This window comes from Parasteatoda tepidariorum, chromosome 8 (assembly GCF_043381705.1).
Source record: "Parasteatoda tepidariorum isolate YZ-2023 chromosome 8, CAS_Ptep_4.0, whole genome shotgun sequence".
NCBI classification, from domain to species: domain Eukaryota; kingdom Metazoa; phylum Arthropoda; class Arachnida; order Araneae; family Theridiidae; genus Parasteatoda; species Parasteatoda tepidariorum.
The window spans coordinates 9,327,606-9,344,711 of NC_092211.1; the positions used below are offsets into that span (position 1 = coordinate 9,327,606).

The 17,106-nt window shown below is 30.8% G+C and overlaps 1 protein-coding gene across 4 annotated transcripts in view; it reads right to left on the minus strand.

Moving 5' to 3' along the window:
- LOC107447594 (uncharacterized) overlaps positions 1 to 17,106 on the minus strand; it is a 140,431-nt gene that overhangs the window by 33,696 nt on the left and 89,629 nt on the right. For 3 of the 4 annotated variants that reach the window (XM_071184655.1, XM_016062535.3, XM_071184654.1), the window contains exon 3: positions 1,441 to 1,755. In XM_071184655.1, the coding sequence (XP_071040756.1) occupies positions 1,441 to 1,755 (315 nt within the window). Of the gene's footprint in view, positions 1 to 1,284; positions 1,756 to 17,106 lie in introns of all 4 variants that reach the window. The other variant, XR_011637570.1, reaches the window with a different exon arrangement.

Here is a 17,106-nt window from a genome sequence, read left to right on the forward strand (position 1 = left end):
TTTAAATAGCTGCTCGCCAGATTTTATTGCATTATAAAGAAAAGTTATTGAAACTAAATACAACTAAATAAACAACAACAACTAAAACAAATAACAACAACTACTAATAACAATAACTAAATAAACAACAACTAAATTCCATTCGTTTAGCATTGCGTCATATGTTGTTCCTACTAAATCGAAGTAGTTGTGTTTTTTTCATATTATACCAAACTATGTATCGAAGTTGCCAGATTCACAAAATAAAAGTATATTACGGTTACAATAAAATACATAAAAAATAATAAATCTAAGTATAAGACTCAGACGAGAAAGAATTATAGTTTAACAAATTTGATGAGCGATACTACCCTGCATTTAATCAACTTCACGTTAATTAACATTCTGCCTTATGTGGGGAAACTTAACGATCAGCTGGAGCTGACGTCATAGATTTCATATGTGGGTATTGTGATCTTCTTTTTTAAGTGCAAGTACCCATTCTAAATATTTCATTTCAGATTTTAGTTTTGTAATACGTGGAATGTTTTTCTGTCATATATTTACTTACTCCTTTTTATTTCATTGTCATATGACTTAGTTTAAAAGGAGTAATGGGGCATGTCGTCCATATAAATATGTATTTCATTCAATATTGAAACAAATTTAAGAAAAAGAAAAAAGGATTACAAATTTAAATATTTAATGTAAATCGTAGTTTTACTTAGCAAAAACTATACTTTAGTTTTCATTTGCACACGATATGCTTATATTACATCATTACAGTATTAATATCTAAGCATTGGATAGAACATGATAACAAATAAACCAATCGATTACAAAAAACCAAACGATTTAAAAAAAACTTTATAAATTCAAATAAAAATAATAAAATAAAACGATAAACTCATCCATTCAATTGGGTATAATATAGCCTACGTCACAGGTTGTGTTATTCCTACTAAATTTAACCCATGAACGGCATTTTCTGCGAGCCTAACTTCAAGCCACAAATAAACAAACGAAGTGTTTGATCGTTTAAATAGCTGCTCGCCAGATTTTATTGCATTATAAAGAAAAGTAATTGATATTCGATTTTTGATTAATAATTGATTTATGTGGATAAGGGCATTTATGTGGATAGTGGCATAGAATTTAGCATTGCGTCATGGTAAATGTTATTCCTACTAAGTGGAAGTAGTTGTGTTTTTTTATATTATACCCAATTATCAGTTAAGATAGCGTTGCGCTAAACCGTTAGGGCGAGTGTTGGCATGTTGTCGCACATCGAAGAAAACGTATCGCCTTTTTTATATAGTTTAACAATGGGGTGGGAATTCCTTATATATTTTTTCTGTGCATGCCACTAATAAAAAAAACACTCAATGGCGCTTAGAGAAAACATTTAAAGGACAATTCTATGCCGTTGCTAGGCAACAAAGAAATAAATTGTGTACTCACCTGGAAAGTATAGTATTTTCCTTTGATTCTCATAATCTGTACCCGGTATAGAAAGTACACATTCGAAGACGGTGGGTTCTTCGGTTAATTCCCAGTCCCGAATCTCTCTGGATACCTGGACATAGTAGGCGCCCCCTTTCCCACTGCTCGTGATCGTCTTGACGCCGGACACGAGACTGGCCTGACGCTCCGGCAAGTCCAGCTGCAGGAGTGTGATCTTGGGCATGGGAAAGACGCCGTCCGCCTCACACGTGAAATTCACCACCGACTCGGAAGACATCTTGGTGTAGTTGAAGTCAAAACTGCGAGGAGGAGCTGAAAAAAATATATCACCCAATCAATTCTTGCTTATACAAAACCTCCTCTCCCAGAAAAATAATACATGAATAAATTAGGATAATAATATGCAGTCCCTGGTCAAATTATTAGATTCACTCTAAGATTCTATGTAAAATCTTAATTATCAGTTGATACAATACAGCTTTATTGTTTTTACGTGACTGTTTGCACTTGGTTACGGTCGTGTATCAATTGATTAACATAGTAATGCAATACGTTAAAAATAAATACAAATGGGAAATATACCCGTATAAAAAATTTCCTCTACAAAAACCCATTACATTTGTGTTTAAATATAGGATTATTGCATATAAACTAGTGCAAAACATGCAATTATTAAATTGCATGCTAATAATTTGGTCTAATTATTATAATATACTAATATAATATAATACCTGATATAATAAATATTCTATATTTCTATAATATATCGTCTCATCGTCAGAACAATTTATATTACATATCGTCTCATTTCACCAATTTATACATAAACGTAAACAAGTACAAACCGGTTTCAGTCGGGTTAAGGCAATAAAGAGCTGTATAGAGTATCACTTGATAATTAAGATTTTACATAGAATCTTATAGTGCGTGTAATAATTTAACCAAGGACTGTATTTTCAAGCAAATTAACGAAAAATATCTGTGACGTCGATCATTTTGGCGGAATAAAGTTTAGGTTTGATTATAAAAGTACTTCTTTATTCTTTCACAATTTGATTGAATAACCATTTTTAAAATTTATTACAATAACATTCTAATGAAGTAACATTTTCTGTAAGTTTTGCTCATTACCAGTAATAACAGACGAACAAATATCTTGATTAGAGAATCGAAACTATAGTATATCCCTTTGCGTAAATTTTTTTGTGCGTTATTCACGCTAGTTGTTTTTCTTCCATTTTTTTTCTCTTTCTGCTTAATTATACTTTGCACAAAATATAACCTTTCCTTCTTTTGCATTTTAAATGAGGTTTTTCTATCAGAACAATTTATTTTTTCACAAACGCAGACACGTTTATTTTTGTTATCACCAATTGATATAATTCAAAATTCGACAGTTCATCTTTCAATCAATCAAAAACTATAAAAAAAAAATAAGCAAAGGAATCTACATTGCTAATCAGGTACAACCTAAAGTAAGGAATCACTACAAAAAGTTAGTTTTGGGACATTCAAAAAACGCATAGAACTTAATCATACTTGAAACGTTTTATTTGATTTTTCTCATTGAAAGTTATTTATACGCTGAGCACAAAATTGTAAGAAAATAATAAAAATTCTGTTTTTCTTCTGTTTTTTCGATTGTTGTTTTCTCTATTGCCTATTTGCCGTGCCAACAAGGCTGGTTGAGTAGACAATCGAACTTGAGGCAAAGGGTTTCTTGTTTTTAAGTGGCGCCATCTATGCCACGAATACGACTTCAGCTACACGTCAAAGCCCGTTTTACAAGGCGGATCCATTCATACACCCATTCATTCATCTACAGATCGTAATTTTGACTTAAATTACCAATCTCCAATTCAGTACCCAAAGAAGTATTGATTTGTTATGGGAACTTGGAGGACTTTGTGACTCCGAAAGAATTAACGTGCTTTTAATTAACGTGAAAGAATTAACGTCACCATTTAATACAAAGGGATTCTTCGGAAGGCTGGATTCGAACTCCCGTACTCACGGACTGAACACCCTACCAACCAGGCTATCTCAGCCCTTTGAGGTTCTTTTGAAGGTATATGGTTTGAGCAGCAAAGTAGACTTAATTCCCTTATTTCTTGGCAAACACATTTGAAATTTCTTTTAAAAAGCTGATAGTTTGCAAGCAAATGTCAAAATCTGTTATAATTTTTTCAAATATGTTTGAATGAATGAAATTATTTTTCTAAAATTATGCTATATTTCAAGTTTTCCATGCAGATATATATGTTACTGTGAATGACCAAAATTGGTGGTTTTGTTTTATTTTATAGCCGTAGCTGAACAGCCGACCCAATTTTGGACTTACGACTAATAATGTTCAACTCCGAAGCCTTGTCATTTTGAACACAATCCAGAAGACAATGAAACTCCAGAATCAGTACCCACAGAGGTATGATTTGTTATGGGAAGATGGAGGACTTTGACAGATTTCACGTGCATCAGTCACCATTTACTACTTGGGGAGTCTTCAGCCAGAGGGGATCGAACCCGAGACCTCTTTAACATAGGCCCAATGCCCTACCAACCACGCTAAACCGGTCCACCTGGGAATATTGACAATCACATAGTCGCCTCAGTAAATTTCCAAAATATATACTTTACTAATTAAGTGCCACTGCCCGGTATACTTTTGCCCGGTATGCCCTACATCTATGTTTTTTTAAGGTCAGGTGCCAGTGCCCAGTACGCATTTAATCAGTATTCCGAACACCGATGTTTCTCCTAATCTATCCTCATCAGATATTAAAATATCGAATAAATATAATAATATTAAAGAATAAATTAATATCAAATGAGATATAACAAATATTTTGGACATTCACCGTAGCGACTATGCGATTGTTGACATTCACCTTTGAAAGTCGACATTCTCTTGATTTCGGTCGTAACATAAACACAACGTGCTGGAGTTTTAAGTTACTCCATTTAACACATACGCGCTTGACGTCGGCGGTGAAGATTTTTAAGCGGGCGCTTGCTAGAAAGGCTATCAATATTTAAAGGGTATTAAAAATTTCCCGAGGAAAGGTATTAATTTCAAATTATAATTTAAATAAATAGTATGAAGATATTTATTTATTTTCATAAAATTAGGTGCGAAAAACTTTGCCTTCTGGCACTAAATTTTATTTGCTTAAATGTAAGCTTTCCTTATAGTCATTTTTATTCTTATACATTCCCTGGCCAAATTATTAGACGCACTATAAGATTCTACGTAAAATCTTAATTATCAGGTGATACTCTACAGCTTCATTGCTTTTAAACGGCTGAAACCGGTTTGTACTTGTTTACGTTCGTGTATCAATTGGTTAACATTGTAATGCAATACGTTAAAAATAAATACAAATAGGAAGTATGTAAAAAATCTCCTGAATAAAAACCCATTACATGCATATTTAAATATAAAAGTATTGCCTATAAACTCATTCAAAACATGTCATTATTAAAAAAACTACAGTGAGTCTAATCATTTGATCTAACTATTGCAATATAATAATATAATACTGATATAATAAATATTCTATATTCATATAATATATCGTCTAATTTAGCCAATCGTTGAATTTATATTATATATAGCCTAATTTAACCCATTGACGACCGTAAACAAGTTCAAACCGGTTTCAGTCTCGTAAAACAATAAATCTGCAGAGTATCACCTGATAATTATAATAAGTATCACCTGATAATTATAATAAGTATCACCTGATAATTATAATAAGTATCACCTGATAATTATAATATTACACATAATCATACAAGGAGTCTAATAATTTGCTCAGGGACTGTAACCTACCACATTTTCCTTATAATCTACTTATTGCCACTTTTAGTTTCTTCCAATCTTTCAAACTTCTTCCATTGACGTGGAAGAAATAAATGGATTTCCTCTAGACAAAACCCTGCTTTCAATGTCTCGAAAAGTGTTTACTGAGTAGGCTAATCTTTCCAATCAATGAAAATACACAAAATGTGCCCATAAGACAACGTAGTGAAAGAAATGCTTTTACGAACGGCACACAAAAAAGTCGAAGAAAGAATTCTACAACAATAATTATTTATACGCAGCACGCAATTTTAAAAAAAAGTCCCACATTTTTACTCTGACTTTAGTGAAGAGTTTAATGACTGTTTTTGAAAAATAACAACTCCCCCGAAGTACAGAAGTAAAAAAGAAAGAAGAAAAGGGGATATTAATTCTTGGCTGACATACAATACCCCCACCCCCAACTCTATGTAATAAAGTGTCTTTTCTATTGAAGCTAGAATAATGGACACACTTCTTTATTTTAGCCTTAGAGTCAATAAATTTTAATTATTTTGACGAAAAAAACTTTTTATGAGAATTACACAAAGGATGTGGTGAAGCGGCCATACCCAACTTGAAACCTAATCGAATTTTCATTAAAAAAAAAGAAGAATTTATTCATCAAAAATGTATTTTACCTATTTTTCTGTTTCTGATATCTTTCAGCGTTTCCTAGTTTTACAATATTTGCCAAAAGAAAACAAAAGACATCGTCATAGGGTTGATATCTTCAATCCTTCAAGGCGTTGATTCCTTTATGACGGCCTTGAACTTTACAAGACGGTTTTGATTGTTTTAAAAAATTGATTTTATTTATAAAACGATTTTGATTCCTTCAAGACATTCTGGATTCTTTGAAGACAGTTTTTGAATCTTTTAGGAACAGATTCCTTTAAGATGGTCATCATTATTTCAAGACTGTCTTTATTCCTTCAAAGGATTATTTCGATTTAATATAGTCTTGATTATTTCAAGACAGTTTACGATTCTTTAAAGATGATGGTCTTTAAGATTCCTTCAAGATGGTATTCATTATTTGAAGACTTCCTTCATTCCTTCAAAGGATTATTTCCTTCAATATAGTCTTGATTATTTCAAGACAGTTTTCGATTCTTTAAAGAATAGATTCCTTCAAGATGGTATTCATTATTTGATGACTGTCTTTATCCCTTCAAAGGATTATTGCAATTCAATATAGTCTTGATTATTTCAAGACAGTTTACGATTCTTTAAAGATGGTCTTCAAAATTCCTTCAAGATGGTATTCATTATTTGAAGACTGTCTTCATTCCTTCAAAGGATTATTTCCTTCAATATAGTCTTGATTATTTCAAGACAGTTTTCGATTCTTTAAAGAATAGATTTCTTCAAGATGGTATTCATTATTTGATGACTGTCTTTATTCCTTCAAAGGATTATTGCAATTCAATATAGTCTTGATTATTTCAAGACAGTTTTCGATTCTTTAAAGAATAAATTCCTTTAAGATGGTACTCATTATTTGATGACTGTCTTTATCCCTTCAAAGGATTATTGCAATTCAATATAGTCTTGATTACTTCAAGACAGTTTTCGATTCTTTAAAGAATAGATTCCTTCAAGATAGTATTCATTATTTGATGACTGTCTTTATCCCTTCAAAGGATTATTGCAATTCAATATAGTCTTGATTATTTCAAGACAGTTTTCGATTCTTTAAAGAATAGATTCCTTCAAGATGGTATTCATTATATGAAGGATTATTGCAATTCAAGGGATTATTGCAATTCAATATAGTCTTGATTACTTCGAGACAGTTTGCGATTCTTTAAAGATGGCCTTCAAGATTCCTTCAAGATGGTATTCATTATTTGAAGACGGTCTTCATTCCTTCAAAGGATTATTTCCTTCAATATAGTCTTGATTACTTCGAGACAATTTTGATTTTATTAAACAATAGATTCCTTCTAGATGGTCTTTATTATTTCAAGACTGTCTTTATTTCTTCAAATGATTATTTCCTTCAATATAGTCTTGATTATTTAAAGACAGTTTTGATTCCTTCAATTAACATATTAGTTTTTTTTAATCAAGATTATTTTGCAGCGAACAAAATCTATGAAAATCGGAATTAAGAAGTCCTTATTTTTGCAGTGGAAATTTCTAAAGCCCTTCATCTAGGGCGTTAGAAATTTCAACATTAAGTTACAATATTGTAACTACAATCATTTGTTGCTCACATTCAATCACCGACATTTCACAGCAAAACTTTATTTGTTCATTTCATATACAATTCAAGCCTGGCGTTCACAATCATCTAATGCACTGATGCAAAAATAAAATTTAAAATTAAAGCCTGAAACTGAATTTCAGCTCTAAGAAAATTTTAAAACGCGTGACTCCCAGATGTGGTAGAGGCAGCACAAAGAAAAGGGATTTCCCCCCCCCCTATTCTCTTTGATTCTACTGGTAAAAAGGAAAGTTTCCTTTTTCCCTTTCCTTACTTCAGACAAGAAAGGGAAAAACTGCTTTAAAAAAAAAAAAGTTAGATTATTGGTAAAAGAAAAAAGGAGTTTCTTTTCTAAAAGAGCCTCGGGGGCCCCCAAAACAAAGCTGCGGGCTTTTTTTTTTTATTCAGGTCTTAACGCACAGTATAAGAAGTACCTGGTTAAAGGTAGAAGATGTCTTCCCGAAGAAAGGGAGAAAAAAATCTCTCTGTGAGGCAGAATGGGGAAATATTTATTCTTATCTATTGACTCGCAAACATTTAGAAAAAGGTTTTGGGCTTAAAAATCACCAGTTTTCTTTTCCTCTCTGCTTTTCGTGGTTTGCGGAGGAAAAATTGAGGGCGGATATTATTTCAATGCTTATGTTTTGGCACTGTCTCCAAAAAGATATTTTTGATTCGATAATAAGCTGGGGATAAATAATGAGATAAAGGATATTTCTTTTCCCTTATAAAAACGAACAATATCATTGTTAGTGCGAACACGTCCACGCAAACATTACAGAGAATTAATTATAATAAATAGCTCCGATCAATAAACAGTTAATTAGATAGTGTAATTAACGGGGTCCAATATAACGGATAGTGTAATTAACGGAGTGCAATTTTTTTCCAAATTGAAAGAGGTATAATAGTGTTACTTTATTTGGAGCATAATTTGAAATTTAGCAAATAATCGGTGATCTTTTTTATTTTCAACACAGCTCGAAATGTTTCTCATCAATTATATTCCCCAAGATTAGGGTTTACCTCTTAAATAACTATAATTCCCTTTCGAATAACTATAATTGTTTTTATAACAACAACTGGAAAAAAAGATAAAATTTTGAAATATATACGATCTTTAATAGTGATGATATCATTAGATCTATTAAACTAAGTAGAATGAGATGGGCCGGGTATGTAGTGAGAATGAGCCCAGAACGAACAGCATTAAAAGTCTTTAATGCAGCCCCTTCCAATAAAAGGCCAAGAGGAAGGCCCAAAAAGAGATGGAAAGACTGTGTGGATGAGGATTTTGCCATCCTAAAAGCAAAGAACTGGAAATCAATTGCTGGGAGAAGGGCAGAATGGGAAAAAGCTTGTGAGGAAGGCCCAGGCTCAAAAAGGGCTGTCGTGCCAATGCTGATGATAATTGTTTTAAAAAAATTTTCTAAAATTACGATTTTTTTGTCTCTTTTTTTAAAATTCTTATCGAAATAAAATTTGAAATGAGTTTTTTTTTTCAACTTTTATTCTATATAACAAAAGGCCACCCCCTTGAGTGTCCCGTCCTCTAAAACAAAATTTAAAAAGATAGACAAACATCAAAAATGGGTAAGATCTTAAAAATTATGATTTTTGGAAAGGCTTAAGAAAAATTAGGGTCTATTTGGGGGGGGGGGGNTTTGGGGGGGGGGGGAGTGAGGGAGTTCACACCTCTAAGGGTTGTGTATATTTTATGTATATGTTATTGTGAATGATCGAAATCGGTGATTGTTGACTTTCACTCGTGAATGTTGAAAATCACAGTCGCTTTGGTAAATGTTCGACATATATACTAGGTCAAGTGAAGTGCCACTGCCCGGTATACTTTTGTCCGGTATGCCCTACATCAATGTCTTTTTTAAGATCTAGTGCCACTGCTAAGTATACATTTAACCGGTGTGCTTCGGACACTGTTTCTCCTAATCTATTCTCGGCAGATATTAAAAAAGGGAATAAATATAATAATATCAGCGAATAAATTAATATCAAATCGGATATAACAATTATTTCGAACCTTCACCAAAGCGACTATGTGATTGTTGATATTCACCGGCAAAAGTCGACATTCTCTTGATTTCGGATCTAGATCCCATAATAGAACTTTTTATAAATTTCAAACCTCTTTTAATTATTCTTCGCTATTTTTTTCAGTTGCATTACAGAGAAATTCACCAATCCAATTTTAGCTTTTTATCCAAAGGACACAATACTATAGATAAAGAAGTTGTGGGAAATTTCCTCGAGTTTTAAAATATGCCGAGTTTTAAAACAGGCGAAAACTTAAAAGTTATATGGAAAAAAATGCATTTTTTTTTAAAAAATATATTTTTCGAAAAAACTTTTGGTCGTACAATTCTTGTTAGCCATGTTTAGCCTCCTAGAAAAGAGAAGGTTTATGGCAACCCGTGGTGAGACAAGAAATTTGATCCTTTAGTAGCCCAAACGTAGTAACATCTTTCTTATTTTTCATGCACTGCGCAGTTTATGTTCGTTAAGTCGGAGTACTAAATTGATATTTTGGGCACGCCACCGATCACAAAGTTTACTATGAAGCAATTCAATTGAAATTCACGAAAAAAAGAACAATTAATGCCAAAAAAGCAATTAATAACCATAAAAAAACAAGCGAACAATAAATAACTGGTAAAAAAAAAATTTAACAGTTCTGCTTAAACTAACATCTTACAACCTAATATAAGTTATTTTTCATCTAATCTGCAACAACAGANCAAAAAAGCAATTAATAACCATAAAAAAACAAGCGAACAATAAATAACTGGTAAAAAAAAAAATTTTACAGTTCTGCTTAAACTAACATCTTACAACCTAATATAAGTTATTTGTCATCTAATCTGCAACAACAGAAGTCACACTGATGTTACTTTAAGTTGAATTACGCGTATAACCGAGACATTGCAAAAGTTGAGAATTGCATTTTTTCGTAGTAAATAAAGAATTTTGAGTTGATAGTATTTAGTATTATTATTTGTCCAATAATCACGAAGTCAAAACTATTTGTCGGCACGTCTCTGACCTCATTTAAATATATTTTAGAAAAAATGGTACGTTGGTGCATGAAGGTTCGCCACCCCTGTTCTAGGAGGTGGTTTAGCTCACCCCAAAAAATATACAAAAATTTTTTGGGAAATAAAAACTCCCGTCCATTTTTGAACCTGGTCAAATTGAATCACATCTAGTCTTTTTAACTTGATAAATAACATGAATCAATTCGTTTCATTGCACATATCGATTCCTTCCTTTTATTTATAAATATTACTTAATAAGTGTTTTAGTGAAATTAATAATAAAAAGGTTATAATATTATCAAACTTTTATTTAGTTATTTAAACATGATTTTCAAGACAGGTATAACATTACCTTATGTTTTTGCATTTTAGATGTGTTATTTTCAAAGAAATAAAATTAAGCAAAAGTACTCTTTGAAAATTTTTCGTGTATCTGAACATCATAAATGGTGGCAATACTATGGTGTTTCACTAAGTGTTCCACTACGCCAAAACCAAGGATATAGTATGGATATAGTATGGAACCAAGGTGTATAGTTTGTCTAAAGAAAGAACTCCCCTAGTCATTCGTTTGAACGCATTGCGGTGAGCGAATTGCCAAACCATACCGTAGATTAGAAACTTGTCGATTGAAGTTGGAATTAGCGATGGATTACACGTAAAGGTGGTGGGAGAACGAAATTACATTAACTTAAACAGTGTAATTCGATATTCTTTTTCTCCTCCTCGACTAGCCATGATGAATAAAAATAACTCATTAAAAGTAATTTCTTTCCCTAACAAAATGCATTTTTATTTAAAAGAGAACAATACTGACTTAATATTTATACGATAAAAGACTCTCTAATCGCTAACACCCATGACAGGAAAAAATTTCTTTTTTTTCTTCTTTTCCACAAAAAGTTTAAAACTTAAATTGTTGTTCTTTCATTATAAAGCAATCGTATAATATTCTCGTATCGTGTAAAACTTTATGACGAAGTTACTTATCTACTCTTTTACAATTATAAATTTAAATAATTATAAAATTCTTCTTGCATTTTAAAATATAATACTCAATTGTTCAATGAATTTTACGATTATTACAATAAAACTGTGTATAATGAATATTTCAATTAAAATAATTAGTACAAAATAGCTGCTAAAATTCGCTTAAACATTTATAAATATTATACATTCATAAATTTCAGCTTTTCGCATTATTGCTAAATAATCTCTTTGTCGAAAAATATTTAAAGAATTCCATAATAACTGAAAATTCAATAAAATTTTTAAAAAATTGTAAATGGTTATCGAGCAGAACCATTAAGTTTAATTAATGAATATAGAATTGGAAACAAAGTCTCTGCTAAACAATAATTTTTTTTTAAATATTTTAACTAAACAAACTTTATTGTAATAATCATTTCATTATTAAGGATTAAAGGTTATTGTGAAATTATTAAACTATTGAAATTATTATTTTAATTAGTGGATGAGTAGGAAAAGAAGTTCACTACTCGAAATACATTTAATGAAAGTTATGAAAATATAAAAGGGGTTACGGAGGCAATAATATGTAATTTTTCTATCTTAGTTTTACTACGACCTTTTAAAAAACGCTAGTAAACACAATTTAGTTAACAGATACAAACGATTATGTCGGAACTATAACAAGAAGTACGCTTTTTATTTTATTTAATGCAGAAGAATCTAATGAAGACCCGCTTAATTGAAACTCTGAAATGTCGCACCCATATTTAACTTTGCGAATGATAGATACGTGATACCGAAAACAAAACAAAAATATAAGTGCAAATCTGTTTGGCGATTGGCGAGAACGCTCCTTTAATGCCAATAGAAATTTTCGCTAACCCTTTCTAATCTATGGAAGGCGCTTGCGGCGACTATGGTAACGAGGTATAACTATTTCAAGTAGGGGTGTGGGATCGGCGAAAAAAAAACAAAATCTTTTTCTTTGGTCTATTGTGTTAACCCTAGAGGACAGAGAAACTACTCTCTCTGAAATGCGCTATTCTTGTTTTCATTGCAGCAGACGGTCTCACACTTTGTGGCGGAAGTTCTTTTCGTAGGCAAACTGTAGTCAAGTATGTTCTTTACTTAGTACAAAGTATGTCGCCACCATGTTTGTTATTCAGAAACACTAAAATTTATATTTACAGTGAGATAGATGTGAAGAATCTGTAAAGTTACTTCTAGAATACAATATAAAGCAAGAATCATAAATTTTGGTTGCATACATACAATACTTCTTAAACTAGTTTGTTAATCACACATATACACAGCACAGATAGAAGATTAATATGTATTCCAGTAAAATCGAAGGGACTAGAAATTAAATATTATTAAATTATTTTCTGGAATTTACAGTTTCGTGTAAATCTTATGAACATATATGCATATTATAACAGTTTGGTGGAATAGTTTGCTACGTAAGAACGCTCGAATTGGCAGTAACTTGAAACGAAGTAATCATTAATGTTCGCCAAATAAAGTTATTAAATATGCACTAATCATTCGCTAAATTAATGGCGCTTTGAAAAACACAAGTTTTTCTTTTTCTGATTTCCGGGGGATTCCAGCACTTGGCCCTTTTACAAAAGAATGGAACGCACGGTAGCCTTATAGACATTTATTTTTGTTTTCAATTTTATATTTGAAGCTCTCCAAAAATTGAACAGACTTCTAAAACAGGATCTAGCTTTTCAGATTCTCTGGGAAATTTCATCGTTTCTTTATCAACAATAGCTCCGAGATAAATAAAAGAATTAAGCTCTTCGATCTTTTCAGAATTGATTTTTCCTCTGTTAGATTTCGCATTTATTCTCATTATTTTTGTTTTTACTTTTATTAATTTGAAGACAAATTTCGTTAGCACATTTGCTACAAGTTTGCGTTTTCATATTCAGATATTTAAAATTTGATGATATGAGGACAATACTGTCGGCAAAATCGAGGTTTTCTAAAGTGGTGTCAAATTTCCATCGTGTATCTCTACACGCTATAGTCTACTAAAGTACAACTATCAAGTTGAAGTTTAACAATCTGGCTGTTTTTATTTATGAACTTTATGCGATTATTTTTTTGTGCCTTTTTTAAAAAGAATTACAGTTAGTTCAAAAGTTGTTAAAATTTTATATAATGTTTTGCATTTTTTCTCGTTTTTTTCTTCTTTCTTTCCTTTAAATAATGACTATTTATACATTGTTGTATGGAAAATTTTAATCTCTTTCCCGATCTTTACATTATAAAGTAGTGCTTAAATTTTTGTCAAAAGTAAGTACAAATAAATATTCCTGAAATGCATGTAATCATTCACATTTGTTCATGATTATTAACAACATATTGTTGTTTAAAATTATAAACCATATTGCATGAAACACTGAGTCAGTGAGTGAGTAAGTAATTAAATTTTTATAAAAACTAATGAAATTTTTTATTCGTGTTGACAACTAAAACAGAAAAAAGAAATATCAAGCGTGGGAGCAGTCATAATCATGGATACTTAAACTTACAAATTTACATATTTCTGAATGAACAAAGAAAAGCTAAAACAAGGGCAGAAATGAAACAAAATGTTTAAAAAAATCATTCACCTCAATCGAATGTTTTGTTTTAAAGAAGTCATTGTTGTAAAAATTAAATAGAATTTTGTAAATATATATTGGTGTGTTAATAAATTTAAGCTAACATAATTAAATAAGTACGAGGTACCTATAAATTACATTATTATTACATTACCCCATTTTCGGCCAAAAGTGCATTAATGCTACATTTCAATCAATGTTTTTTTATTAATACTACGACGCATATTTTTTACTATTTTTTTAGGAGTTCAGAAGACACCTTTAATATACCGCTTTCCTTATCATTCCGAGTTAATTAGGGTATGTATATATTGCAAATATTTAGTATCCCGATTAAACTCGGCTATAGCAGAATTCGTCAATACGTTTTGCTTTATCACGTTTTTACTCGGCCGGAAGCAAGAAAAAAATTAATTATAATCTCTGGTGATTGGAATTTTGCCAATTAATGCAGGTGATTTTTTAGATTATGAACATGTAAACAAATTCAAAGACTAATATTTAACTTTTTCATTTGCCCAAGATAATTTGGGATAGTGAGCTGATGGTAAATTAAATATTTTTTTTACACATAAAAATATTAAAATTTCAACTTAGAACTTGCGTATTATCTTTTGTTTTAGTTCCTTGTATTTATCATTGAAATAAAAAATTATGTTGATTTTTTGCTTTTTTTTTAAACAATTGGTAAGAGAAGCGGTTGATAATTTAATTGGAATGAACACTTTCTGTTGAAAAATTTCCAAACTACTTGAGTTTCTTAACATGGCAAAATTTTTGATAATTTCAACTTTTTGAAAATTTATAATTATTTCATTTGAGATTAAACATATGTTTTTATGATAGATTAAAGTAGCAAGTTCTGTAAACAAATTAAAAATAAAGCATAGTTCATAAAATAAAAGAATTCAACTTAATGGCTTATCTATTAATTTGGCCAAGGGGTCATAGCATATACGCACTACTTTATTTTTTAAATAAAACAATATTCTTCATGCGCTAAATGTCTCAGTAAATGTAATTTAAGCATATTTCAACGAAAATAATATCACATTTTATAAAATTTCTATCCTGCGGTTGATATTATCAAACTCTAGTTTTAAAATAAAATCTTCAAAAGCACAATTTTGCAAACATATTTCGGCATTTTAAAGATTTTATTTTAACCGTCGTTGAACAGCGGACCCAATTTTTATGGGTTTACGACTACTAATGCTCAACTCCGTAGCCTTGTCATTTTGAACTCAATCCAGAAGACAAGGGAACTCATGGATCGAGTATTGGGAGAAATTTTGTCTTCGTTGAGGACTTTTTGATGGACCTAACCCGCATTTGCGTTACACAGAGAGGAAGACCACGAGAACCTCCCACTGTTAGCCTGACATCAAGGAGACTAACCCATGTTCTGTCTACCACTGAGGATATTTCACGTCTGCACTGTGGTCGGTGCAAGTCAGATGCGGAATTCGTATAGACTGGGATTCGAACCCGGTTCGCCTCATTGGAAGGCGAAAGCTCTATCCCCTGAGCCTTCGCGCGGCCATGTATCTTAAAGATTGCATTTCCTGAAAGTAGGATTTATTTTAAATAAGTGGGTTATTTAAGTCATTTTATGTAGAAATATTTGTTAACCAACAGCAACACATAAATCGAATTGCTTATTATCATGTTTTTCGGTAGTTAGTTATAATATCTTTCCATTTCATTTTCGGATAATTTGTATCATGCAATATTGTATGCACAATTTTTAATGCAATAACATTATCTGAAATGCGCCGTTATGCTTTATTTATAATAATATTTAAAATATTACTCAAATTTAATTCATTTTAAACTTATGTTTTGAGGGTATGTTTATAAAAATAAAAGATTCCGATCTAAAGGAAATAAATCAGATTTAAATCAAATAAACCGGATTTTATTTTTGTAAAAACAAAATAAATAAAAATTTATCATGGTGAGTAGAGCTTTCTAGTTATATAATCAATTTATAAGAATTCATATCGAGGAGGGAGGAAGAGGTGGGTCAGCCAAGTATGACAACAGGAAGTTCATGACTTGTATGACATTTATTTACTTTTTTTCTACTACTGGCATAAAATACGTCCGGAGGTGCAATAAAATATGTCAATTTAATTACAGTCAACTCTCGATACGTCGAACTTAAATGTGTTGAAAACTTTGTTATATCAAAAAAATATTTTTTCCCTTCGCATTATGATATCAACCTAATATTATTTTGAATTCCTATTTCGAAAGGTTTCTTCTCGAAACCTTATTATCTTGAACTTTTTTTCGAAATGGAAACGGACTTTTTTCGGAGAAATCACACTCTAAGTTTATTCTAAACTAATCCTTTTTCTACAGTCCCTGGCCAAATTATTAGACGCACTATAAGATTCTATTTAAAATCTTAATTATTCAGGTGATACTATCCAAATTTATAGTTTTTACGTGACTGTTGAAGCTTGTTTACGTTACTGTATCGATTGGTTACACGAGACAATATGTAATATAAATTTGACGATATATTATATTATAATTATACGATTATATTATAATATAATTACATATAAATTAGACGATATATACAGTACCGCTCAAAAGTATCAGTACACCTAGAAACTTATAAAAAAAATGGCAAAATTCAAAGTGTCATAACTTCTTAAAAATTATCAAAAATGATTCTGCTTTATCTCATTTTGTAGCTTAAAATCTCTACTTTTATGTACTCTAATTGTTTTTAATTAATATATTTTGCAACTATGTACAATTACACTCTAAACAATCATAGAAAATTGTATTAATTTTTTGTGAAGTTTGACGCGATGTACGGGCACAAAGGGGTTAGATATTGTTAATTTTTATTATACCATTGAAAAATTTGGACTTTTAGCTTTCATTTAAAAAAAAAATTCCAAAAAAGCATGTTTTTTGACGAAGTTATTGTCAAATAAAAAAAAAGGTTTTTTT